General features: G+C 40.4%; 2 protein-coding genes across 2 annotated transcripts in view; both read right to left on the bottom strand.

The window, feature by feature from the left end:
* Nucleotides 1–11,943, bottom strand: part of tbc1d9 (TBC1 domain family, member 9 (with GRAM domain)) — a 16,933-nt gene extending 4,990 nt beyond the window's left edge. Inside the window, exons 1-13 of the mRNA XM_025058354.1 lie at nucleotides 10,845–11,943; nucleotides 6,484–6,594; nucleotides 5,168–5,286; nucleotides 4,653–4,881; nucleotides 4,266–4,527; nucleotides 3,861–4,068; nucleotides 3,463–3,669; nucleotides 3,178–3,342; nucleotides 2,945–3,095; nucleotides 1,317–1,531; nucleotides 1,091–1,208; nucleotides 725–1,010; nucleotides 409–538 (exon numbers count right to left, since the gene is read on the bottom strand). Of these exons, the coding sequence (XP_024914122.1) occupies nucleotides 409–538; nucleotides 725–1,010; nucleotides 1,091–1,208; nucleotides 1,317–1,531; nucleotides 2,945–3,095; nucleotides 3,178–3,342; nucleotides 3,463–3,669; nucleotides 3,861–4,068; nucleotides 4,266–4,527; nucleotides 4,653–4,881; nucleotides 5,168–5,286; nucleotides 6,484–6,594; nucleotides 10,845–10,965 (2,322 nt within the window). The 5' untranslated portion in view covers nucleotides 10,966–11,943. The remainder of the gene's footprint in view (nucleotides 1–408; nucleotides 539–724; nucleotides 1,011–1,090; nucleotides 1,209–1,316; nucleotides 1,532–2,944; nucleotides 3,096–3,177; nucleotides 3,343–3,462; nucleotides 3,670–3,860; nucleotides 4,069–4,265; nucleotides 4,528–4,652; nucleotides 4,882–5,167; nucleotides 5,287–6,483; nucleotides 6,595–10,844) is intronic.
* A 6,184-nt stretch (nucleotides 11,944–18,127) lies between these two features.
* Nucleotides 18,128–26,913, bottom strand: rnf150a (ring finger protein 150a). The gene is made up of 7 exons (XM_025058214.1): nucleotides 25,550–26,913; nucleotides 23,031–23,281; nucleotides 21,837–21,908; nucleotides 21,624–21,706; nucleotides 20,689–20,785; nucleotides 20,392–20,602; nucleotides 18,128–19,918 (listed from the first exon to the last, which is right to left on the bottom strand). Exons 1-7 carry the CDS (start codon nucleotides 26,001–26,003, stop codon nucleotides 19,803–19,805), a joined length of 1,284 nt encoding a protein of 427 aa, XP_024913982.1. The 5' UTR covers nucleotides 26,004–26,913; the 3' UTR covers nucleotides 18,128–19,802.
* Between the last annotated feature and the right edge of the window lie 169 nt (nucleotides 26,914–27,082).

Consider the following 27,082-nt stretch of genomic DNA (forward strand, 5'->3'; position numbering starts at 1 on the left):
GAAACAGGTCAACGTCACTGTCAGTCATACGGCATGGTGATGATGACAGGCAGACAGTGTACCAATGTATGTGTAAATATATATATAAATGTATGCAGCTAACAGATGGCTAACAACCATGCTTCTTCTCTCTCATTTTCAAATAAGTATTTCTTTCTTTGTGTTTCATTCCTTCACCTCCTCAGTTTCTATATGATGTTGTGCAAAGAATTTGTGTAGTAGAAATCAAGAAACCTTGTGGTATTTTCATACTTGAAGTGAACAAATACACAAATAAAAAAAAAATAAAAAAATGAACCATCAATTTAAACATTTTAAATATATCGTTTAAAATATAAACTGAAGAATGTATCAAAATGTATTTAATGAAATTAAACAAATATATAGATGCATGAAAAAATATATCACCTCATATGAGCTGCGGACCAGTTTGAAGATGTCCACCTCAGGATGTGGTTCTCCGTTGTCAGTGAGTAAAGAGTGGAGGTGGGGGATGGGGGGTAAAGTGCTGTCCTTGTTGGTGACACTGTCCAAGTACCTGCAGAACAACAGAGGACAGAACAATTACATGTGGACACACACTGTCTTATGTCACAGGATTACTGTCTTTATTATTTATCCCAGAAGGACAGATGATTAGAGATGAAAGAATAAGTACAAAAAAACAAAAAACAAAAACAAAACTAAAGGATAAGTACAAAAAAAAACCAAACTGTGTTCCCACCTGCCCAGTACAGTCATGGCTTCACCGTCGTCCTTGCAGCTCAGCAGTTGGTGGATGTTGGCGTGCAGCACGGAAAGCGCCAGCTGGAAGATGACCTTGATGCCGTCGTAGAAGAAGCAGTCCACCACCACCACCGCACTCTCGAACGGCATGACGGAGAGGAACAGGGTGAGGAACCAGGAGAGGGAGATCGTGGAGATGACTCCCAGGTCCTGCATGCAGTCGTACAGCTGTGGAACGTATTCCCGAGCGAGTTCCTCAAACACGCCCTGATCCACGAGAGCTCCTGGGGAAGTGAGCGAGAGATGAACGGGTTGTTTCTTCTCAGTTTTTAAAGTCAAAAAAGTACTAACACCTCACACTAACCTACTACTCTGGTGTTGTAGTAGTCAGGCAGCATCATCTCACACAGCGCCACCAGCAGCCAGAAGGCCTCCTCCTCTTTAGCGTACAGCAGTAAAACCGACGTCACGATATTCATGGCCTGTGGAGTCAAGAACACAGGAACACAGAGGAGGGTTCAAGTTTCTGTGAAGAACACAGAAACAACAGACAAATGGGAACCCGTGTGTGTGTGTGTGTGTGTCCGTACCTGGCAGTATCCAATATTGGGATTTCTGAAGGCGTATGCAGTGAGGACCCTCCGCAGGGCGGCGATTCCCATCTCATTTTGAAAGGCCGGATGTTCAGGTAGAGAGCGGTGCAGGTCTCTCTCTATCTCCTCAGTGGCTAGGTTGTACTTCCCCATGGACTTCTCCACCAGGTCTTCGTAGTATCCAGGGTGAGTGGCCATCTCGTTGACGGCACCTATGAAAAAAAAAAACAACCAAAAAAACATGAAGTTAAACTCAGCAAATTGGGAAACATGATTTAGAAAAAGCATCTAATTGAATCCAGACTGAAGAAGGAGGAGGAGGAGAAGGAGGAGGAGGATCCAGTCTTGGAATTGGCACTATGAGGGCCTGTGCCGCCCTCTAGTGGCTGGGTTATCTTGTTTTATTTTAAACATGTAAAGTTCACCACCTGCAGCCACAACTACAATTTTTTTTTCTTCACCCAAAATGAATTAAGAGACAGTAAACAGCCACTGATTAACTCTCATATGAATTACTTTACTATTCCATCAACAGGTGCAGGTCCAGAGGCCATTAACAGTTCACTCAGTTTTCACCTTTTTTTTTTTCCATAGTTCACAGAGGTCACGTGTGTACATGCTCCTTCAGTTTACAGAACACCGACCTTCTGTCAAAACATGATTAAACTTTAAACAAGTCCCAGTTCAGAGGCTCAACAAACCGCTAATAACACATTTGTTTTTTTAAAATTACGTAATGAGGCAGAACCTGAATGTTTTAAACAGCTGTGTCAACATGTTGGAGTCGGAGATCAGTCTGGTTTAAAGTGACTTCCACGATGAAGTGCGGCTGCAGAGGCGGACCTCAGTGAGTGAGTCCTCAGGTGAGGAGCACACAACACGACCGTGCACGTCAACACGTACTGGTGTGTAGTCTGGTGATACCTGAATGTGAATCACATGAGGCACAGACCACGAATCATCATGTGACTCTGTTGTAACAGACTGATGCAGTGAGTGGGTGAGAAAGAATGCATTTGGAAAACAAACAATCAGCTGATGAGACATGTTGTTGAAAAGACACATGAAACGTGAACTAGAAGAAAGTGTGAGAAAAAAAAGTGTGAGTAAACACGGTCCGAGGAAGACCCTCACTCAGAGGAGGTCATTGATGAGGTCATTGATGAGGTCATTGATGAGGTCATTGATGAGGTCATTGATGAGGTCATTGATGAGGTCATTGATGAGGTCATTGATGAGGTCATTGATGAGGTCATTGATGAGGTCATTGATGAGGTCATTGATGAGGTCATTGATGAGGTCATTGATGAGGTCATTGATGAGGTCATTGATGAGGTCATTGATCAGGTCAAGTTAGTCTGTACTGTTTTTGTTCCGTCGTCTCTAAAGATTTTGGCCTCTGTCTGACCGTCTTTCTATCTGTCTCTCTCTGACCTCTGACCTTTACATCTATGACAACCTTTGTGTTGTTCTGACCTCTGAACACCAGACCATGGTTCCCCACTGTTGTCACAGCAAAGACATAATGTTGTTATGTAACATAAACAAAGAATGATGAGGTAAAAATACAGTTTTTCAACATGTTAGGAGTAAAATCAGATCTGTTGACAGTGTCCTGTGCTCACCGGAGAAAAGCAGCCACAGCTCCCCCCTCATGCTCTCAGGGATCCCCTGGAGGACCAGCTCCTTGGTCTTCTCAGTGCGATACATACACACACCCTGTCCGTACTCAGTGAAGTGGTTCTTCCACGCCTGCTCTTTCATGAACTCTTTCGCCTGGGAAACATGTGGGAACACGTTAAATAAGACGTTAACGATAATCAGACACATTTCTTTCTTCTACAAAGTATGAACTCACCAGTTTTGGGTTGAACTCCTCGGGTGAACGCCGGCGGTACATGGTCATCAGGGTCTGTGTAGCTGTGGGAACACTGCTGTCATTCAGGTTAAACGTTCGCTCGCCCTCTGAACCCGAACTGTGCTGTGGACTGCTGGAGAGCATGGACCCGTGGATGGAGTAAACCTGCACCGAACACAATTTTGGACAAACAATAAACAAGAATACGAAGACAAAAACAAAAACAACAGACCAACCAAACTGTAATCATTGATATCCTCCATTTTTATCTGTGCGTTTTCTCACCTCGTCGTCAGAGCTGTTGAGGCTGCCCGTGAGTTCTCTCTCCAGGCAGATCTTGGAGGTGGTCTGCTGCAGAAAGTCGGAGATCCTTTGAACGAGGAAGTCCCGATCCTTCAGGTTTGCAAACAGAAAAGTCATGCGATTCTTGGTACTGATGGACAGGGGACTGGGCAGCACATTAGAACTGTCTGCTTTCTCAACAATGGTGACCTGGAGGGAAAATAATCCATGTCTGTCAGGATGAAGTTATAAACAATAACAAAAAGCAAATTGAAATCTCTATGACAATAATATTAGACTATACTGAACATGAAGAACAAGTGCAGTTAAGCTCCACTGTTCCAGTGTCCAACACCATGTCATGCTGATGTCGGTATTACAGAACAGACGAACCCACTGACCTCACGCAGAGGGATAATGAGGCTGCACAGCGTCTCCTCCTTGCTGGTGAAGCAGATGTAATTAGTGGAAACAAACATCTGTCCCAGGATGTGCATCTTATTAAAGGGGGTCCACAGGGTGCAGTCCGTGTGTCCGTCCAGTTTTTCATCTTTAGGCAGACGGAACCGAGCCCTGTAACGCTCACTCTTCGCTCTGGCATCCAGATCCCTGAAAGAAGACATATTTAGAGGAGGTGTGAAGAGGAAGGAGTCACAAACACTGGTGAATCATCAACCATTTCACAAAGAGAAGCAAAAACAATAACAATCAGTCAATCAGTTTCAGTACAGCAAAGAAACCCTCAACACTGGATGTCATTCTATCAGCCATCTTTCGGCCCCGTCCTGCACCAAGGTCTTCCTCACCTCTTGAGAGCAGACACCTTTTTGGGCGACTTCTTTTTCAGTTTGGGAAGTGAGCAGTCCTGTTCGAAGCCTTTATTGTCCAGAAGTTGACGCATCGCGATGTTGGCCAACTGCTCTGCCAGCATGAACGTCTCGTTGATGTTGAGGAAGACGGAAAAGACGTGCTCATTGGTGCGGGTGCTGACCTTGATGACGTCAGGCAGCAGGAGGGTGGCGCTTTTCTCTAGTTGGGTCATGTCCGCCCAGCGCACCACCAGTTTGGCTTAAAACAGAAAAAAAATAATAACAAAGACTTTACTTGATGTGAACTTTCACCCTTGGCCTTTGACCTGGTTTGGAAAGACAAACAAACACTGCTACGACAAAGACCTAGTGTCTCGGTCTGACCTTCTTTTCCTAGGATGTAGGAGTAGAAGCAGAGGTGGTTGATGCTGAGGTACAGCCAACCCTGTCGGGGCACCTTGCCCTTCCAGTAGCTGCAGGAATAATAATTCACCAGCTTCTCCTCCTCGGGCATCGCAAAGATCTTGCGAAACTTGGCACTGGCCTCTTTGAATTTGTCCGTGTCGTCGTCCTCTTTGACAATCTGGTTCTTGTTGTATTCTGCAATGATGCCCTGCAACCAGTCAACGCAAAAAGAAATCCCTGGATTATTAAAATAGATTAATAAAATGAGCTGCAGTGCTGCCATCTAGTGGTCATCACTTCTCATGAATTCTCAAACCAGGTAAGCGGATAGATAAAACGTATATGTATATATGTGTATATATTTGAGTTTAAAACCTAAATGAAAATATTAAAACGTATATGTATATATAACGTATATGAGTTTAAAACCTAAATGAAAATATTAAATATAGAAACTTAAACCCCAACACAACAGTGATCATCGTTTAGGTTACCTGAACCTTTCCTTTGACAAAGTTGGTGATGTCATTTTCATTCTCAAAGATGGAGAGTGTCTGCAGCAGGTTGTGTTCCAGCCACTCCCAGTGCTCCGTGATTTCTTTACGGGAGCTTCCTGTAGATGAAGGTGGGAGGGGGCAAGTCAGGACACAAGTCTCGGCCATACGTTGTCAAGTGGCAGTAGTGCAGAGCAGTGTGAGCCGTAGGACTGAAGGTCACATGTGCAAAACAAAGACCAAACAGACCTGCGTGTTCTGGTTTAGATCTGAACAGTAATGGATTTCCCGAAACTGATTTCTCGTAGCCTGAGGAAAAATAAACCCGGCCATAATGGTTGTCATTGTTTGCCATTATCTCTAAATACTGTGGAGAAGCAGCCTTTTAAGGAGTGCACATTAGAAGCCAGACTGCTCCTCTCTGCCGTCGACAGAGAGTTAAGAACTGGGAGGGGGAGGGGTGGGGGTGAACTGAGGGGAGCAAAAACAGAAGGACAGAGAGACAGAAAGAAGCAGGAGGTGAGAGCGGGAGACCTGTTTTTATGAACTACATTGGTGCTAGTCCTGTTTTTCACAACATCATCTGGGCATGTGTCGCACAGAAGGTGAAATATTCTTGACTGCAGACGATTTTATAAAAATGTAATCATCATTAATGATTATATAATTTCTCATAAAGTCAGTCATTTCTCAGCATGCTGCAATCAAATACTCACTTTATTTTTTTTTTTTTTAGTGGAACATAATAATTAAGAACTGAAACCTCCCTCGACTTATGAACTGATTTTATGGGAAACATTTAAATCCAATCATGAGACAATCCTGATAGTACAGTAAAAATGTAATACTATATACTTTGTGGACAGGCCCCACAGGACAATGCGCTCAGTATAGACATAATTAAAGGCAGAGTTATAGATTAGATGAATGTAGAATAAATCTGATATTTTTTTGCCGAAGAGAAAAAAAAAACATACTGACCAAAAAACAACTTTAAAAAAATAAACATATAAACTGTAAAGATCACCAATGTCAGAGACTCTCAGAAACTTTCCTCTTGGGGTTAGATTAAAAATAATAAAACTTTCCTCTTGGGGTTAGATTAAAAAACACTTCTAATCACATCTAACCATTCTGCCCCCCCCCACACTCCCCTTTTGTAATCCTGCCCTTTGAAAGCACCGAGGCATGATGTAATGTTTGGCATGTAGACGGGATGTTGGAGGATCATGTGAAGTGAGGATGCAGGAGGTGGAAGCTGAGAGGGGTAAAAGCCTTCTTCAACATTTAACACTCTAAAAAAAACGAGTCCATACCATGAGCGATGATGGAGTAGATCAAAGAGTCCGGAGTCTGGTACAGAATCCTGTACGGTGCCATTCGAGCGCTGGAATCCAGAACGACGTCCAAGGTCCCAACCAACAAACCTAAGAGCAAAACAGAAGAGCTTTGATACAGAACAGGACAATAGTCAACACATGTGAAAACATGTCCACATGTTGCTGCAGACCTCACTGTGTTCAAGCAAATGATTTACACTGCGTGAAAGAATAAAAAACATTTATGAAACTTATGAAATCTCAAATCTGATCTCACTGCACTCACAGTTTTTCTACAATGAAATTGCTTAAAAAAAAACACAGTTTTAATATAATAGATTATTAACATCCATGTGAGCAGATGACTGTAGGCTACTGCTGTGGTCGACTGTTAGTTGTTGTTGCTCAGGGTTACTGGTTGTCAACACTGAGTACAGTTTACTGACCAGACACAGTGGATCTTCACACTAACCAGTCTATTACTACAGGTGATAATTATCAAATACTGTATAAAATAACAAGCAGGGCTCATGTAATTAATGAGCTCCACAATACACTTAATGCCTTTAGGTGTCACCCACCCCCTCGTCTCCCCCCATGTCTCCTCTTATCAGACCAATCCACTAGTCACGCCTCTAGAAAGACTAGAAAGAAGAAAAACCCAAACAAAAAACAAGACACAAATGTTACAGTGTTTTTTTCTTGGCTGGAACATTCCTAAATTTGAGATGTCTGCGAGCTACGAAAATCATGTGATACCTTGTGCGTCTGTGCTCAGTAATGCAGAGCCCAACTATGATCCCTTCAAAGAATCTTTGTCTTTAATTTTCACGCCGAACGCTAACTTTGGATCAAGACGCTTCTTGTTTTTGTTTCTTCATTGTATAATTTCCATGACAACGATGAAACAGAAACAGCTGAGGCGCAGGGTTATTGGAGCACAATCTTTGATCAGGTCACTCAAACCAGAACTATCTCCCAGGGCTCGGAGATCGATGCTGTATCAGATAACCGAGGCCTAGAGGAGACGTGAGTCATAAAAATCACATGGAAGTTGAGCTTGTTATCTGCTTATTTTTTTTTACTGCCTTTTCTTCCATTCCTGCATGGACTTCGATAACGCAGATCATCAAGTGCAAGACAACCGATAACCTTCAGAGTACAGAGTCAGTATCTGTCTGACACCAAACTCTAATATGAGGGAATGCCCTGAACTCTGTTTAGACAAGGGACACACTGTGGTGACCTAGTTGAACTGCTGTAGTTGATCAGTCCTGCAGATCAGAACAGTCAACGCAAATATAATATTTCTACATTTCCAAAAAAAAAAAAAAAAAAAAAATCCAACACTTTCACTTATACGTGGCTGTATTCCACAACTTCTGTAGTTGAGATTTGATTACAATTTCAATGGATCGGCCCAGAATTTTTTGGACATTTTTTGGCAAAATTACACAAAATCAAATTTTTGTCTAACGTTATTATTTGAGGTTTCTTTTGGAATCCTACAGCTGATTTCGGCCCACGGGCCACAAGTTGAAAATCACTGGTGTAAACTATACGACAGTCCAACCAGCATTTACTTATTTGGAACATATTTCCGTTGTAAAAATGTATTTGTTTTGAAGAGATTCTGGAAGTGCTGATTTACTGAGCAGCTCCTTGAGGACAATGCCAGTATGACTGAGCACAGAGCACCAACTGACACTGAGCACAAATCAGCAAGCTAAGCATTTACATAACACTGACATCACCAGTCAGCACCAGTGCTGAAGTTGAACCCAATTTTTCTATACTTTTGCTCATCAAGAAGGCGTTCAAGGATCACAGTCCGACTCTGAAGAACATAACGCGTGTGTTGACGTTCATATAGTTTTTAATATTATTTTCTGTGTGCATCGTTTTAATCAAGTTGGACAATAATCAACCACTGCTGTAATGTAAATTATTATGCTGCATCTTGTAAAAAAAAAAAAATCCTAAAAAAAAGCTGAACAAAAACCAGATCACCAGGCTGTGAAAAATAATTTAAATATTCTAAAAATACCAACAACAAAAAAAAACCTAACAAAAAAAATAACAGGGTTCTGTTAGGTTCTTCTTTTGTCACCATTCTCTCTCAGTTAGAACGGCCAGTGTTGTGTTACCCAATCGGACACTGACGTTAGATCTAATGTTCCACGGCCGACTCCTCTGTGCCTCTGGCGGTGTTTCTTTACTACAAATATAAGTCAATTAGAATAAATTGAAAAATGCTCAGGTTTCACTGACGTAAAGTAATAAAAAGAAAAGTAAGAAATCATTTACTTCATGCACATCTTGAATGCGATGATCTCCAAAGAAAATACATGAAGAAAAGGACTAATGAACTTTCACCTCGGACGGCGTGTTTTTATAACCTACTTTATTTCCTTCTCTCTGTTGCTGCTGTTGTCTGACCCCAAAAAAGGAGAAGGACGAAAAAACCAGGGTGATAAAGAGAGAGAACGAGTTAGAGAGAGGTATAGAGTCAGAGAGAGAGAATGATTCAGCATGAGTGAGCAAACCAACTGTCTCCAGCCAACAGTCCAACAGATTGACATTCAACACACACCATGTTTGCTCCTGCACCACTGAGGAGGAAATAACATCAACAAAATGTTGGTGGTTTTTTATAACTCACTGATATAAACTGAACCTCAAATTCAAAAGTTAAAACTCAAAAAAAAAAGATAAGTGATGAAGAAAACGTAAATGACTTTGCAGAGCTCAAAAACTAAAGTGATGAAGTGATGAAGAAAACTTAATGACTTTGCAGAGCTCAAAAACTAAAGAACCCTTTACTATGATTCAAAACAAAAGTAATATAGATACTAAAAAAAATTAAATTGATGTGAATTGAAACCAGTATGAATTGATCTATTGTCTGATCTTTTTGTAAGACTTGAGGATGAACCATTTAGACTGTAAATAGATGAGCAAAAGAGTGCCTTTGTTCAATAAAAGCAACAGCCTTTTGGTTGTGACATTTTAGCACATCCAAAAACAGTTCCATCGAGGGCAACTGGACGGAGTAAGGTTTTTTTTTTAAAGACGTTTCACCCCTTCATCCAAGAGGGTTAGGGTTCTGAACTGATGTTGGAGTGGAGCATGAACCATAATATAACCCTATTTATGGAGAAAAACAATAACATAAACAAACAATGGTGAGGCCAGTCCACACACTTGAAAGACAGCTGAATGTCCATGTGATCACATGGACATGGTGTGTCAACGTGTCTCTGTTATGTCTACCGTCTGGTTGATGCTAATGTGTTACATGAAGCAAAAGGGAAGTGACAAAGACTAGGTGACAAGGAACAACAAAATCATGGTGTCGTATGTCCGATGACACGAGTGATGAGGAACACCGTCTGAAAATATAAGACTTTTCACCAATTCCACAGAGACAATATAGTTCAGGAGCAAAAAATAAATTTAAATTTAAACACATGATTTGTGGGGTATAAAAAACAGTGCACTACAGTGGCAGAATCCACACTTGCCATCTGAAGGTTCTATGATAGAGACCTGGTGATGCAATTATTTAATGGTTCCGTAGAAGGTTCTGGGTTCGAACCTCATACTTGGCGCCTCCTGTTGGAGCAAATCTGCTGTTGACACAACAACTTCCCTCTGTGGAATCAATATCAATATCAATCAATTCTCTTTTCTTTTCTTTTTTTTTTTTTACCAAATGTTGTTCCACTGATTTCCATATTATTAATTATTTGGATTACTCACAAATAAAACAAGACTGTGTTGAACACAATCATCTAACTGCTGTTAATGCCTTTCTGTTCCAGCAGGGTTTTTTTTTTGACATATTAAGAAGTGTTGATTTATCACGATTCATGATTAATTATAATCACGATTAATCATAATTTAATGAACCTCAGCTAACCCTGTTAATCAGATTAAAAATGTAACAGTTAAATGTCTTAAATATTATCAACAGTAACCCAGACCCAAGACTTTAACCAGTTCTTCTTCCTAACTTCATCCTACCATAACTCCAAAAACTTGGATGACTCAAAGTCACAATACTGTCTGATTAGACACTCTGTGTGTGTGAACAATTGTACACACGGGTTAGTCCTGGTCTTCTTGTCAGGACTCCAATTTTAACGTCTAAATCAGAGACCTAACCTTCTAAAACCTGGTCCCGGCCTAACAACAAACCTCATCTTCATCCAAACCTGAACCTCATAACCTCATAAATTGAATTCTGACACAGTCTAGTTAGGTTCTGGTCATAATGGGAACTGCTAACCGTACAAAAGCACATTAACATTGAAAGAATGCTAACAAAACGCACAAACACACACAAACACACTTACCAGCCAGTCCTCCGCCTCCATCCCCGTGGCCCTTCCGTTTCTGGAGGATGAAATATGGGTTCGCTCTCTCGGTGATCCATAAGGCACCAGCCAGTAACACGTCTTCAGGGCTGACCCACATATTTCTGTCGTCTTGTCTGTGTTTAAGATAACATTGAACCTAGAGAACAGCTCGCGGCGGTTGTCAAACTGTGATGACAGAGATGTCGATGAATCAGTGAAAACACGGATCGACACGAACAGCGTCTGCTCCCGGAGTTAGGACGAACACAAGTGTTGCTATAATTAAACAGAGCCGTTCGGCATCCAACATGGAGGCGCAGACAGCCAGACACACACACCTACTTTGACAGGTTCTTGGATTAAATAATAATATTTTAATATTATCTCTTTCTTGGCTCGGTTCCGTCCGGGCCTGGTGCAGCCGCACTGTGTTTACGTCTCGCTGGGATCAGTCTTTGTTGTCCATGCCCGGAGGCAGGTGCGACGGACCGACGTAGAGGTGGGAGCGTTAGGTTCGCAAGGTAGAAACGACGGGTTTAACCGTTCGCTCAAAGCGTAGAATAGTGAAAACGAAGCCGGATCCGTCAATGAGCTGAGATGTCGGTCCGTGTTGTGAACTAACACTGCTCTGTTTACCTAGTTAATGCACTGCGCTCTTTTCCTCTCCTCTTCCCTCCTCTCCACTCCGCCTCCTCCTCTGCGGGAGAAATGAAGCGAACGCGTCACGGGGCTGGTCCACGCAAGACGTCAGCAAGACGTTAGGAAAGAAAGAATTGTTATTTTATTTTTAATTAAACCTGACACGTGTGTTTTGGAAACCAAATATTTCGTCCTTGGGCCATGAAGGAAACAACTCTGTTTACATTAACAGTCAGGGAAACGTGTTTCCGTTGACTTCTGCTGACATTCACGTTCCTGGGTTTGTTTGTCTGTTGATTGATTGATATTGGTGCTTCGCTTTGTTTGTTTCTGTCAAACAAAATGTTTTGGAAGGCTATCTTTGTTCTTTATAATGTCAACAGCTTTTTGTTTTGGCTCCTGAAACAGAAAACACTTGATGGTACAGTTGAAGAGCTGAGGGCAAATGTATGAACATCAAAAAGACCTGACCAGAAAATAACAGTTATGCAACAAAAATAACAAAGAAGACAAGTGTCTTTGGTACAAAGGCAAAATAGAATAAGGGATGTCAGTGGAGCAGTGGTTCAACATGGAGTTGCCAAGCTCTGAGCAGGTCCAGTCTACTGTCTGGTGAGAAGTGTTCACCTGGTTTGTTTTAGGTTTGATGCCTGGACAACTGGAACACATACGTATTTGAGGACATGGTCTACTTTGTCAACTTAATAACAGTGTGTATGACAATGTGTTATATTGGAAGGATTAATAGATCAACTATAAAGGATAAAGGCCACGTGAAACCATGTGACACAACAACAAGGGTTCCTCCATTACAGAGTCAGTAATCCAGATTTCATACCATCACTCAAACACACACTGTCATGTTTTACAGATACATCCATTTGATTTGATTTGATTTGATTTGGCAAAACATATAGGCCCTGAACTTCTTTGCGACAAGCGAACATCGAGACTCACACTGAGTGAACAGTTACACTAATAACGTTTTTGTTTTTGATTGAGGGAGGGAGCCAGTTACAAAGTGAAATATAATTTTAATACTGTAGAACACAAAGGAGACAAACCCATCAATGTGATCAACTTTTAAGAAACAGTTTTAAATCATTTGTTATTGTAGAGAATGAAAAACAAATGTGTGGGAGCAAGGTGGTCTCGTGGTTTGACCAGTGACTACATAGTGTTAACACACTTGCTAATGCAACCTTACTGCAGGGAAATGAAGGAAAACAAAAGGCAAAAGTATTCAATCATTTTAGGTCACTACTCAGTTTGTGTACTTGAGTGAACCTCCACATTTTGACTATTGTTGAACAGTCCCAGGAGTAATGACACATATAAAACCAAACAGTTTGATCTGTAAGACAAACGAAGTGTGACTGCCCTCAGTGCATTTCTTCAAAAACAAAGAAGTGTCATGTTTATTGAGACGTAGAGAGCTCGCTTCAGGCTCTTCATGCATAAGTGACTTCAGTCCACAACAGAAATAACCATTCTGTGAAGTCTTTAGTGTCAGCCATACAGTTGTTACTCTTTAACCACATTCACTCACGCTGGGTGAAAAACACCCACGTAAACACAGACACAATTAAAAAGATCAGTTTAATGTCACACAACCTAAAGATTGAACTCATGGCTCAACAGGCAAAGGTTTAATGGGTTTCCTGCCCACTGTCTTCTTAAAAACAGGATGTGAAATAATGTCACTGCAGAGGTAGCATGTACTGGGTTGACTGGGGTGGTTGTTTACTAACTTTCCCTGCAGATGATCTGACAAAGAAACCAGCTAGTCTGACTCATCTTCACCTGGTGGTTCCTGCACGGACAGAGTTTTTGTGGTGACTGTATGTTCTGTTGGTTTCTGCTGTGGGTGTAACAACATGCATATTGGTTTTTATTTTTCGTTTCTGCTGTGGGTGTAGCAACATGCATATTGGTTTTTATTTTTTCCCCAATGCTTGGTAAATAAATGAATCATTGAGTTTGTCTACAACACTGTCTAAGGCTGTGTAAGTGTTTGTGTATTTTTTTTTACTTTCAAAGTTCATCAAGTGGACCAGACCGAAACCCCAAGTGGGATTTTGGCCTGTGGGCCGTATATATTTGACAGCCCGAGTCTAAGGCATAAAGGGCAACATATGATATTGAAATGATTACCGTCCTCCAAGTTAGTCACTTTTAAATATTTTTTCATGATTGTTAGAAGAATCATCCTCCAATTTTTTCATGATTGTTAGAAGAATCATTGTGAATAGTGTACTTCGTGCCAAGTTTGTTCCATTATATAAACAGACCAGACTTCTGACATTTTCTAGGTCCTCAAATAATAGTCCTCTTTGTGTTGCTCCCTCAAGGGGTTTAGTGGCAGATCTGTCTAAGTATAACCTCTCAACTACATTAGTTTCAAGCCAACCATCTTTGAATTTTCAACTGAGTCTTCCTCGTCTACCTGTGTCTTACAGTTTAATCTCCAACAACAGCAATGGTCAAAACAATAAAAAATATACCTCTCTAACTATATCTCCAACACATTATATCAGATCCAGGATGACTTCTACGTGGTATCATTTTTAAACTTGACTTTGCAAATAAGTGTACTTTCCACCTTTCTTGACTTACTCATAAAATAAATTGGGTTTTTTTTCTTTCTGCTATACAGCTAATATAGGTGTAAATGCTGTTTACCTGGAGAACAGGTCAATTACTATAAGATTTCATTAAAGGATAAGCATAAGGTTTTAATATAAATGTGGCTACATGACAATATTATCATCGGATATCTAACCTCTGGATGTTGACAATATGAAGAACTCGTGTTAAATACAGTATAAGTAGGCCAGAGGTCTGTCAGTCACAGTCAGACTGCCGTGCCTCTCACAGAAATAAGTCAAAGAATTCTTTATGGGTTCTGAGAATGACAATATAATGACTGTAATGTTGCTCCATGACAATCTAACCCAGTCTAACAATTACCAGCAAAAGCATATCTGGAACAGCCTGTTCCTTTTTTTGTTTTCTGAATCATATCCTCATTTTCACATACATTTCACAGTTCCTCCTTTTATATCACATGAGGAAGACTCGCCTGTTTTTGCAGTACATTATTGTCCTTCTCTAAGTAGAAAAAAACACAACAGCTTCTTTCAAAGCTGAAACATGCTATTAGTTGTTTCCTTTGACAAAAACAAATGTTTCCTGAGAAGATAAACATGGTTATTTATGAATTCCCTGAAATATGCTAAAGACGACCATGTTAAATTAAAGAGACCATGTATGAGTTAAAGTTCCATTCCAAACTTAAACAGGTTTGGCACAGTTGATTTTCAGTTTTGTTTCATTTGAATAAACAACACAATTAAATATTTCTTCTAATACTACCTTTAAACTAATAGGTTTGACTCACAGGTCAGTGGGGAAGGGCCCGTTTGGTTTCAAAAGAAGGGCTGAAAGAAATTACGCATGTGAGGTAAAAACTAAAGTAAAATTATTTGGTAGAATTCCCCTTTTCTTTGTACTACACCAATATATATATATATCTTCTGTATTTTTGTCTTGTTAACAAAAACCCCATAAACATACTGTAACTTTATGGGAATTTTCTCCTAAACCCTTTCAGAATGAATCATTTCTGCTTCAACAGAATGAAACTATTGGGAGAGAAGAAAATCAAAAACAAAACTCTGTGGTTACACATCAAAACACCCGGAATTTATGTAATTTTTTATGGCTTACCGTATGGTTGACCTATAATCAGGTAAATGCTTGCATAATAAAAGTAGCATTTTTGATTAAATTACTGACTTTTTTCATTTTTGTTTGTAGAAGGTAAATATGGGAACAATGCTAAAGGTCGGCTTTAAGAAGCAAAATAATAATAATAAAAAAAACCCTAATCTCAAACAAAAAAATAAAACATATTTCCCAGAGATAAATAAAGTAATATCGTTTTGTTTGTTTACAAGGTGCACTCTTCCAAGATGGCGGACTCACTTACGTGTCGCAGCGGTGCTACTTCATGATCAAAGTAGCTTTTTCGTACAAACAAAACAATATCCCACCGGAAACTTTTGTGGGTTACTAACCCATCAACCGGTTGATGGTTCTTTCGACCTGGTGTCTGTGGTCCTTGCGACAGGATTCACATTTAGAAATGCAATGCTACCATCTACAGGCAAAGTTAAGTAATTCACGTTACAAGCGAAGCTTACGTGTACTCCAGGACCTAATCACTCGTGGATATAAATTGCAAATAATTACGAAAATTCACAGAATTGAAATACCTTTGCTTTTTTTAACGGACGTGTTAGCGCTGAGTTCCTCAGAGGGAGGGCTAACAGTTTTTGATTTGTTTTTTAAATGGTCAGTTATGGTAAAATAACACCTGCTCCTCTTTTCCTCTATATTTCTGTTTTTCTTCTTCACAACATTTAACAGTGTCCTTTTAATAGTTTTATAAAGGATCAACCTTTCCAACTACTGAACAGTTAGGTGTGTAATGACGCTAACAAAATAAACTTGTGTCTAAATTGTAGCAATGGAATACTTAGATTATATAACAACCTACTTGTTTTTCTTATTTTTTAGGGGAAAAAAAAACAACGTAATGTTGCACAATGGTAGAACAATTAGCTACTGATAAACATTAATGGCTAGGCATCATTTTAACTGAAAACATGACTGTTATTTTTTTTACTTTATTACTTCAAAAACAATTATCCTAATTAGTCATGTAACTGTAAAAGTGTAAAACCAAAGCATTTAAGAAACCTTAGAAAACAAAGACATTTATGATGAATATATAATAGGAACACTCCACCATTCATTCATTTGAGATATTATTTTAATAATAAAAAACAAAAACAACAACACTTATCTTCTGTATGTTCAAGACAGTGTACAATACAGTGTCTGTCCAACAGCAGGTAACCCTACTACCACATGAAGTAAACAACAGATAGAAGAGATCAAAGACGTCAACACCGTAGCCCTGGGGTCATTCAGTGTTGCAGCTTAAAGTGCAGTTTAAGACATTTTATGGGGAAAAGTGGAAATGATCAGAGCAGGAGTGGCCAAAGTATACATGAGGTACAATGTACAAAGTACACTGTACAATGTGTACAAACTGACCACATGGGTGCCACATATTTGACCGTTTCCTAAATAATTGGCATCTTTATGTAATTTGATTTATTTGCTACACCTGTGATATTCATCCCTATCCCTGTCAATTGAGATTTCACATTAAAACAATGACCAAGATCTTTTGTTTGGTTCACACGAGCAGAGACTTTTACTTCAGGCTGGACGCAGGGCTTCTAACAGACAACTGTAGTAGGTCAGTGAGCTTGTCAGTTGTGACAACTGACTTACACAATTGCCAACTAGATTTTCAGGTACAGTGGACTGATTGACATTGTTGACATCACAAAAGATTTGAAAGCTTATCCTTTTACTCATTCTACTGAATTCCCATTTACCAAGTGATTAATCACATCAAAAAAGTGCCTTCGTTTGAGAGCCTTAATTATTAAAACGTGTCTGCCAGGTGAAAAAAATGAGCATAACATCTTTAAAAGTGTAAGGAAAAACAACAATAAGCAGCAAAAGTATATTTACATTAGCTGTGCTGCTTCATTACTACAGACAATGTAACAAAGAGAGGCTTAAAAGACCAAGCTAGCTGCGATTGAAACATCTATATCTGTACAGTCATCCCTTCCCCCTCCATAACTTCTTTCAAATTCCTCACATGGTGGAGGTGCATCCAAACTCTTTTCAACGGTCAGAGTAGTGAGGACCTGGGTGTGTGTTGCGCAATAAAATTCCAGATGGCTTCTGAACATAACGGAAGCATTAACAGGAAAGAAAATCCCTGGTTAGAGAATACAGAGATTGAGTCAGTAGTTGGGTCTGTGCTTCTTTTGTCTGTAAATGTGGAGAAATGTGAACAGAGAAGGATTACACAGAAAACAACAATCTGGTCTGCTGTGGTTGCCTTATTCTAATGTGAAGTCTGTGTTCAAATATTCAGGGATTTTTTTTAAGGCCTAAACTCAACACATCAGATTATTACAGTATTTCACAGAGATGATGCTGCAGCTGATGTTCTCTTTCCACCAGTAACTGTGAAAATGGTTACATTCAGTTTATACTCAGCGTACCCACGTGTGGACGGGGTTGGCAGAATGAATCCCCATCGCACCAATAGAAAGGTACAGCTGTATTCTTCCTAATAAAGGAGCACTTGTTTTTAAAAAGTAAGTTCCTCAATATATTACTTCCTTTATATACATATTGTATAAGCATAAATATATATATATTTATACATATATCCAAATATGTATATATATAAATATATATACACACACAGAGCGAGAGCAAGGGATTCACACTCCATCACACACCATCTATACCAGGGGTCACCGACCTTTCTGAAACTGAGAACTACTTCAAGGTCACTCAGTAACACAAAGAGCTCCTTGTTTGATACAGACTTACTGAACAATGTAACAATCATTAGTTCTAGAACATACAATAGCAGACGCTCTCTTCTTACCATCGTCGTCGAACCCATTTGAATATCATTGCAAGTGGAACTGATAAAAAAAAACAACACAGTAACAGTAACATTTGTGACCTTCATGTTGACTAGTTTTATTGTAGTTGTCCACGGGGGCTACCAGATACCCCCCAGGCACCACGTTGGTGACCCCTGATCTGTATGATATCATCCACAGCCAAACAATCCCACGTCTGTAACAGGTCAAATGTTTCTGACCTGCAGCAATCATATAGAAATAAAAACCTTCTCAACATTTCTCCCGTTTCAGTTTTCTGAGTAGGATCTTCCCAGCCCCACATTCCCCACAGTCCCAGGAATGTTGTGCAGGAGAGCTGGGTTTGAGTTTGACAGAGGAAAGCAAAGAAGTTTTTCCCAAACGAAAAAAAAAAAAAAAACATTATTAGTTGGTAATTTGTGGGGAAATGAGGTTTGAGTTCTTAATGAATTAATTATCAAGTTGAAATGAAATTTTGAGGACTACACAGTAGCAAATATAAAACAGGAGTGATTCTTCAAAGAGACGAAACACAAAATGATGGATAATAATAAAAATGTCAAGTCAATAACGCTAGATTGATAGTATCTGTGAGGACCCAGCTGTAGTAACACTGGGGTTCATGCATCTTCCTTTCACTATTTTCAAAGGAGTAAAAGATTTGTCTTCCGTCACTGTAAACATTTCCATGCTGTCATCGTGTCATGCTGTAAAAACATCCCAGCATCACAAAGTCCTAGTATTTAAAAAAAACAACCTCTCCAGTCAAAAAAAAAACAAAAAAAAAACAAAAGTTACTTTTTCCACTTCTTGTGTTTGTCGTCGTGCACCGACTTCATCAGTAATGGGCAGCCAAAATAAAACCACGTACAGGAATTGGGAGCCATGTTCTAACACCTCCGGTCAACTTGGCACGGACTTGTTGACAACAATATTAGGACGTTTGACATTAAACCACGTACACACTGACGCTTTGGAGAGGAAAACTGCAGCAGCAGTGGAGGAGACACGAACGATACCGTCCTCACAAACACACGCACACAAACACAAACACACGCACACAAACACACGCACACACACAGACTCGGAGCCCAGGACACGTGTTGTGGCTTCTTGTAAAACCAGCAGCGGTTTCAACAGGGCAGTGCACGACATCACTGTAAACTGCTCGAGGCAAGCTCTGATTGTCAAGTGAGAGGACGCGAACTCAACAGCTGTTTTTTTTTTTTTTTTTAAACAGTTGGAAGTGCAGCAGCTTAGAATGTTCTACAGGGTCTACAGTAGAAAACGTTTCCCGTGTCTGGTGCTGGAAAAAAAAAAAGCCGGCTCCACACCAGCTCTTGTGCAGATGATTCTTGTGGCTGTGCTACATGAACGTTATGACAAACATTGGCAGTGATGTGACACCATCAATGAAATGATTGTTTTGTTTTTTTTTTTTTATTTATTTAAAGCTGCAGCAAGTGTAACCGATCCCATGCTGCTCTTCTTCATGTCAGGCACACGTCACTACGTATGTAAACAGCAGTTAGACCATGACCATATGGAGTGACCACTGTGTGGCCGTGACAAATGGAGCTCTGGACATGTCTCTCAGAGACAGTCTGTTTGTCTAGGTAGTAAAGACAGAACCAGGAGTTTGTGCTGCTGTGGGTTGTATTGCATATGTCCCCGTCTTCGATGAGGTCACTTCCTCCTGGGAAAGTTTCTAAGAACCACCACCGCCATCTCAATGTCCTTCCCGCGTCCACCCTTCGAAAGCTCAGGATTTGGACACGTCTCCGTCTCGCTCTGTGGACATGTCTACATCAGACAAACCTACCTCTACATCCATTATGATGGAGGTGTCTGAGTCACTGCTGAGAGGCTGGTGCTCACCTGAGGAGAGGAGGAGGAGGAGAGGCACCGTGAGCTCCGAGGCAACGGCTACAGCAGCTACAAAACATATATATGTGTGTATACATATATATATATACATATATAAATATATATTTATACACATACATATATAATTAAATTTAACACTGTTAGAATTACAGAACTGATTTTAACTGATGTGAATTACAACCACAAATCAGTGTAATTTCTCCGCTGTGAAAAAATAAAGTATTGATTGTACAGTTAAATTCATTTGTCTTTCTGTGTCCCCCCTCTCAACAGATCAGCGCCCTCTGTGCAGTGCCTGCCTCACCCTGTTGGTGGTGCCTTTTTTGGCAGGTTGCTAAGCTTTTTGGATTTTGCCGCGTTCCTTCCATACGAATTGCAATTGCAATAAAAATTGCATTGTTTTGTGCAGTCGTGCTGCAGAAACACACATTAGTCACAGAGTGCTGTGTAACATGTCCACTCACTGCTGGCAATGATACGGCTGACTCCGGCCTGTAGTGCTGTGTTGGCGTCAGCTGAGAGCTGCTCCAGAGCCGCAGCCCTGGCTGCAGGATCCAGAACCACCAGGCTCTCGTTCACTGTAATCTCACTCGCCCCGCTGATGGGGTTGGTGGGTGGGCCTGCCATGGACGTCTCATAGTCAGGAGGCATGTCTTCTGAACAGTCTGCATTGAACTGGAACATGACCAAAGCACACGCTGCTTTAATGAGAGCGATGTTTGTGGCTGCGTGTGTTAGACTTTCATAGAAAATGCTCTTACTGGGACTCCTAAGGCTTTAAGAATGTTCATTTTACACATGGGACACGTGCGATGTTCCTGCAGCCATGGATCTACACAGTGTTTATGGAACACATGCCTGAAAATGTGTAGAAACACAAAGAAAGAACCATGAGTGGAAAATACACCTGGACAATGCAGGGGGCGCTAAACTCTTCAAAGTATGTAAAATATCTTCCTGCACGTCTGAAATGTTCATGAGTAATTTTACAACGACGGGTAGAGTTCATCTGTTTCAGTGGCAAAAATGGGACACAAATTTGAAAAGTGGGGTCACTATCAGAATGTGTGTGTGTGTGCGAAACAAAAATAAAACCTGTTATCAGAATGTGTGTGCGAAACAAAAATAAAACCTGTTTTTGAAACAGTGATTCTCAAAGTGTGGGGCGCCTCCTTTGGGGGGGGGGCGCAGATCTATTGGACTGATATTTCACCACTGCAAATTTACTTCCTAGGGCGCAGATCTATTGGACTAATATTTCACCACTGCAAATTTACTTCCTTTGTTGCTTTTTTTTTGTTTTGTAAGAATTACAGTTACAAGTCTGCGGAAAAACCTTTGAACCATTACCTAAAAGTTAAAGGAGACATGTTGTCTGAATTGTGCCCTCTGGTGGGGCTTTGCATAAAAAGGTCAAATGAAAGCCGTTTTAAATATAATTAAAACTCATTATACAGGCCGGTATAGAACATTTGTGGATCTGGTTTGATCTCTAAAGTAAATATTTAATGTTTAAAGTTGAACTTTTCTTTTTAATTTCTATGCAAATATTTTTTACGTAAGTCAGTCACAGCAGGTTACATAGCATCGCCATAAGAGAAAAGGCAAACACATTAATTCTTACACAGGGTAAAATGAGAAAACCGTTTACACAGGAAAAATAGGTCAGAAAAGTCACTCCCTTTAACAACATTACCTGCATGGTAATATCCTGATGACATCATTTGGCTTGTAACCCTCAATGCAAACTGCACAGTTGTCATATTCTGATTCGGTCTCCTGAATGCAAAGTGAAGGGAAAGGCCACTGAGTACAGAACATCACACACTGAACAAATGTATTTATAATTTTAAACTTAGTGAAGCAGAAACATGGCTTGATTTTCATGAGTGCAGAGAATACCATCTACCTTGTCTCCTTTCTTAATGGTCCGTAGCTGGAGTTTGCCGATGGCTTTTTTGGCAGCATCTTCCAGTCGCCGCTGTGACACGTTTGACACAAGGAGATGATACATAACAAAAATGAGTGGAAAGACTAAGCAGTGTTGAGCTTTTTTGTTTTTACAGTTTGTAAACACATATGACTAATCTGAAGGTAGAATTAAATTTGAATAAATATCCAGACATCCAACAAAAATGATTAAAATCCCTCTAGGAAAAACAAAAAGCGAAAATAAGTGACACACTTTTCCAAATTTCCAAGTCGTTGACCTGAGGTTTTTTTCAACATTGGCCATTTCAAAAAGTCAACATAAAGCGAAAGTGAAAGAGCAAACAGCGGCTGCCGAGGCGCTGGGTCCAACCATAACAAGCCTTGGTTTCAAACCTTAGATGAATGTCAGAGGCAGCCATTCAGTTAAAGGAGATGACAGAAGCCAGTGTTTGCTCAAAGGGCAAAGGGCTGAGCGGGTTGATGGTTCATTGGTTTGCCATGTCATTGTATCTCACCAGCTGTATTAAAGGCTGCAGGCGGCATTAACCAGGCGGGAGCAGCTACTCACACAAGTCATTAAAGCCGTCGTAGCCCAGGCGACGGTCGATGAGCCTACAGCCCAGCTCTGAGCATTACATAATAAAATGAACTTCTACCACCGTCACAGGACGCTGCATATTTATTGGCCATTTAACCTCTTGGATATTTTCATAGCAAATCACAGAATTCATGGTTATTCCCAGCACTTACTGTGACCACTATGTGTTGCTGGGGAGCCATAAATAAATACACAAAAATAAAATAAAATCACAGATGTTAAAAATCCCCATCTGTGATCTGACAATTAGAACTAAACTGTTTCATAAATATATAGTTTTTGGTAATTTTTCGAATAGGTTTTGTGTTAATTAAGGTCTCTTGTGCAAGTTAAATTGTAATGCCAGATTAAAAGATGTATCAATATTTACATAAATACCAAAAATACTCCAAAGCCTGGTTACCTCAGTGGTAACTTGGCAGCTCGTGGACTCCAACCTGAAGCCTTCCAGACTCATGTCCGCTTCCTTAACCACCCAGCCACCACTCTTTTATTGTAATGCACAATAAAAGAATGAAGAATATACACATAAAGCTGTCTGTAAACACACACACACTCCACAGAGGGCGGTACCTGGTTGCGGTCTCGTGCATTTGCATAGCGAAACCTCTGGATGTAGTAGAAGACGAGCCACGCCAGTGAGATGATCATGAGCACAATGAAGGAGATGGAGACAAACACTACCGACGTCCGGCTCACATATTTCTGCAAGTTGCGGGTGCCTATGGTGATGTACAACATGATGGCAATTTTCTGGTCCAGCAGGGCCACGATCTCCCGACCTTTGGACTCTGGGATCATGATGACAACGACATCACCTGTACCTGCATGGAAAAACAGATAACTTTAAATGTGTTCATTTAGGAGGTGTTTTATTGACTAATTAAACAATAAGGACCAATGTGATTGTAATATATGCACATACAATAAAAGAATGAAAAATATACACATACATTTAATAATAATAATATTAACACCAAAATAAACAGCAATACTATTAATACTAGTAATAATAATAATAATAACAACATTATTATTATTACTGTTATTATTATAACCATCAAGTGGTTAATGGTACACTGTTATAATAAATCAAGGACTAAGTGTAACGGTAACAAAGTATTAACAGTACTGGACACATTGGTGACAAACACACTTAAAAGAAGCACAGACATTCTCACGGGAAAAGAAAACTAGGCCACTGTTGCACAGATGATGCTCACATGTATGACCAAGCTCAGATTCATAAGCAGAAATATAACAGACGGGATAAACCCACACGTAAGCCTCGACTCTTATCTCCTTCTGTTCACTGTGACGCAGCCAGCCAGAGAAGACAAAAATAGCTGCTTCTAAAAACAGGAGACCAGTGTCTCAGACTGAGGCTGATCTTGAACAGAACAGATGCGTGTCTCTGAAACAACGAGGTCGAAATAAAACGGGCCAGAACCCTGGACAACATCCTGGACAAATCACAAAGATCACCACTAAACAATTTCAACATCAAGTGAAGACCAGAGGCTCTGATATCATTTAATTACACATATCTGTTGAAAAAAAGTGATGTTGAATTCTCGTGAGAGTCTTTTATCTCTTTTATTTGTGTATGTGCACATTTGCTAGTAGGAGGAAGTGGACATACATGGGTGCAGTGAAAAATGGACACAAAGCTACTGTTAAAACACAAAACAAAACAACAAACTTTTTTGAGTTTTCAGCAGAGTCCAGTCCACAAGGAAATACAGGGAACTACATCAAACTTAAAGTTTTATTTTCTACAAGCTTAGCCAAGCTAAGCTAAGCTAAGCTAAGCTAATCTAGGCAGCAGTATTAAAGGCATACATTTTTTTATTGCCTCTGACATAGGAAGTACAATACAAAATATAACAAATTGTTATTTGGAGAAAACACAACAATTACACTGACGTGGATTAGTGAGTGTATATAGCTCAGGCTTTTGGAACAAAACTAACAATGTGTTTTTACATGAACAAACATCATATGACTTTTCAAGAGGACTTTAATGAAAACATGAATATTTATCACCTGACTAAATGTAGTAAAATTAGCGATGGGTTAGCGAAAAAATGCATTTATCTCACACCAAAAAAAAAAAAAAGAGAATATATATATAAAGGTTATTTTGTTTTTATTTTTTAAATGACCCGTCTGTAGACTATATATACGAAGTGGACAGCCCTAGACTGCAACAAGGATTAAGGTGGAGAAGTCAGCAGAAAGTTGATGATTTAATTTCCATCAATTATTAACTGTTTCGCTTTATGGAGAGGAACAATGCAGCTAGATAGCATCCTGTTGCAGTCACCCTGCTTTACCAGCTCAGAGTTTCTGTTGGGCTATTTCTTTATCTCTATCAGTCTCTATCACAGCCACCATAAAAGAAATGGATGTTTGCAAAGTACAGCCATGGTAAACATCAACAATTTTCTGAAAAGGTTTATGGTCTGAACCAGCTGTTCTTGTGCATCATCATGCATCACCATTTTACTTCTAATAATGTTTTTTTTCCCCCACAGTGCAGTGAATGGTTGAAGTAGTTTTAGTGGATCAGAAGGGTTTGTCCAGGTACACCCTACAGTAGTTTTTTTAAATGTTGGAGGTTATGCTTGCCCTCCCCCCCTACAGTAGTTTTTTTTAAATGTTGGAGGTTATGCTTGTACTGTGTACTTCTACTCCTTCTACTTCTACTATAGAAGGAGCAGATAATGTGACAAATAAGTATTTGTTTTGTTTTACATGTGGATCTCACATGTGCAAAACATTTGAACACAGGTCTGGAGCGAGTTCTGTTCTTTGTCAGACCTGTTCTGTAAATACCTTTGGTTGTTTTTTCAGTCTCTGGACGGAAAATGACAAACTTTGGATCTCAGTGAATCCACCTATGAAACTGATGAGTGGACTTTACACTGTCTGTCTGTCTGTCTGTGGTGAAATCAATGTGTTCCTGCAAATTTGCAGCTTTACTCTTTACTGTCACTGAACCGGATTGAGTGGCTGAAAATTAATAAACGATTAAATTAATAAAACCGCTCACAGACAAGTCTGGTCCCGTCCGGTCGGTTGTCTCTTACCTGGATGGGCCATGGTTATGGTTTCGTTGGGGCTGCTGGAGCCGGTGTTGTATATGACCACAGCTGAGGCGTTCAGGTTGGCGATGTTTCGGATTTTCTCCTGGTACGAACAGTTTTCCGCAGCCAACAGAGCCACCCAGGAGGTGTCGTGGGGCACAGGGGGGAAACGGACATAGGGGTCGCAGCCCTGTCTGTCCTGGGGGAGAGACGGTACCAGAACCAGACCTTTGGCTTCCTTCTTGGGCGAGTGCTCGCCGTAGCGCCCGCACTCAGTTTTCTCCGTCTTGACCTCCGATGTGACCGGGTCCAGGTAGGTGATGTTGACAAAGGCGGTGTACCATTCCTCTTTCTCCGCCACCGTGAAGTCCAGACACAGCAGGTGGACAAAACAGAATGACAGCAGCCACGTTGAGAGAGCTAAAATGCGGCATGCTCCCACCAGAGATGGTGCCATTGTTCAAGCTGAATAAGGGAAAGAAGGATGGACGAACAGCAAGCTCCGGGCATCCACCTCGTCCTGCTCTTCCTTCTCCGGGCTGCTCCTGAATAAAAAATGTCAATCACTCAGTTTTAACGAGCCACAGGTTGAAAATTCATTAACCTGGCGGTGAAGTTAGGGCCAGGTGCCGGCCCTCCCTCATGCATGAGACGCCCAGAGAGTCTATTCAACCATGGAGCTCCGTGCGGGAGATTATTACTACACCCACACCCACCGACGCACCTGCAGGCGCAGACGAGGCTGTGTTGTTGACCAACGTCAGCTGGTTCCCGTTCTCGCTCAGGATTGGTTGCACGTGACCTGGACGGAGGCCTTGGATGCCCAATGGCCTGCGGGGGAAATAAAAAAAGGCATCATGAATCAATCAACGAGTAATTACCCATGTCTGGGTCGGAACATGACTCAGGGACAGGCTGGTGAATTAATTGTCGAACCTGAAAATTTTAAAAATACTAATCAACTGTGGGGACAGATTTCACTGTGATAAAATATCGGAAATTATGTAACTACAAACAAGTTTCCACAAAACTATGGGACAACATTTTTTTTTAATGGACCAAAAATATATGTCATCACCTTGTGCTGTACCAGACTGTTTTTTGTCACTAAAAAAACACCAATTCACAGCACAAGCAAATAATTCTGGGCTGTCATTATTTTTACATGCACAAAAAGCAACTGTGGGAGAAAATGACTGCACAAAAGGACGTTAAACCACGCACGGTACTTTATACAGATATATACACACAAACTCCACAGTAATTCGTTTGGCTAATCGCCGCCCGACATTAAATGCAAATCTATGACCTTAATGCTCTAAGTCTAAGGCATTAACAGTACATCACTACTGCGTTGTACAACACACTGGCCGAACATTTCAATCCGAATTCATAGTTTATGTATTCAAACATATATTCGCTGAGCAGAAATCACTTTAAATTTAAAACGCATGTGAGCGTACCTATAACTGGATAAACCGAAAGGAAGGAACTAATCTTTTAACGTCGGTGTTTCATTCCGTGCACTTATTCCTA

The sequence above is a fragment of the Cynoglossus semilaevis genome, chromosome 9, assembly GCF_000523025.1.
Source record: "Cynoglossus semilaevis isolate Cse_v1.0 chromosome 9, Cse_v1.0, whole genome shotgun sequence".
Lineage (NCBI taxonomy): Eukaryota > Metazoa > Chordata > Actinopteri > Pleuronectiformes > Cynoglossidae > Cynoglossus > Cynoglossus semilaevis.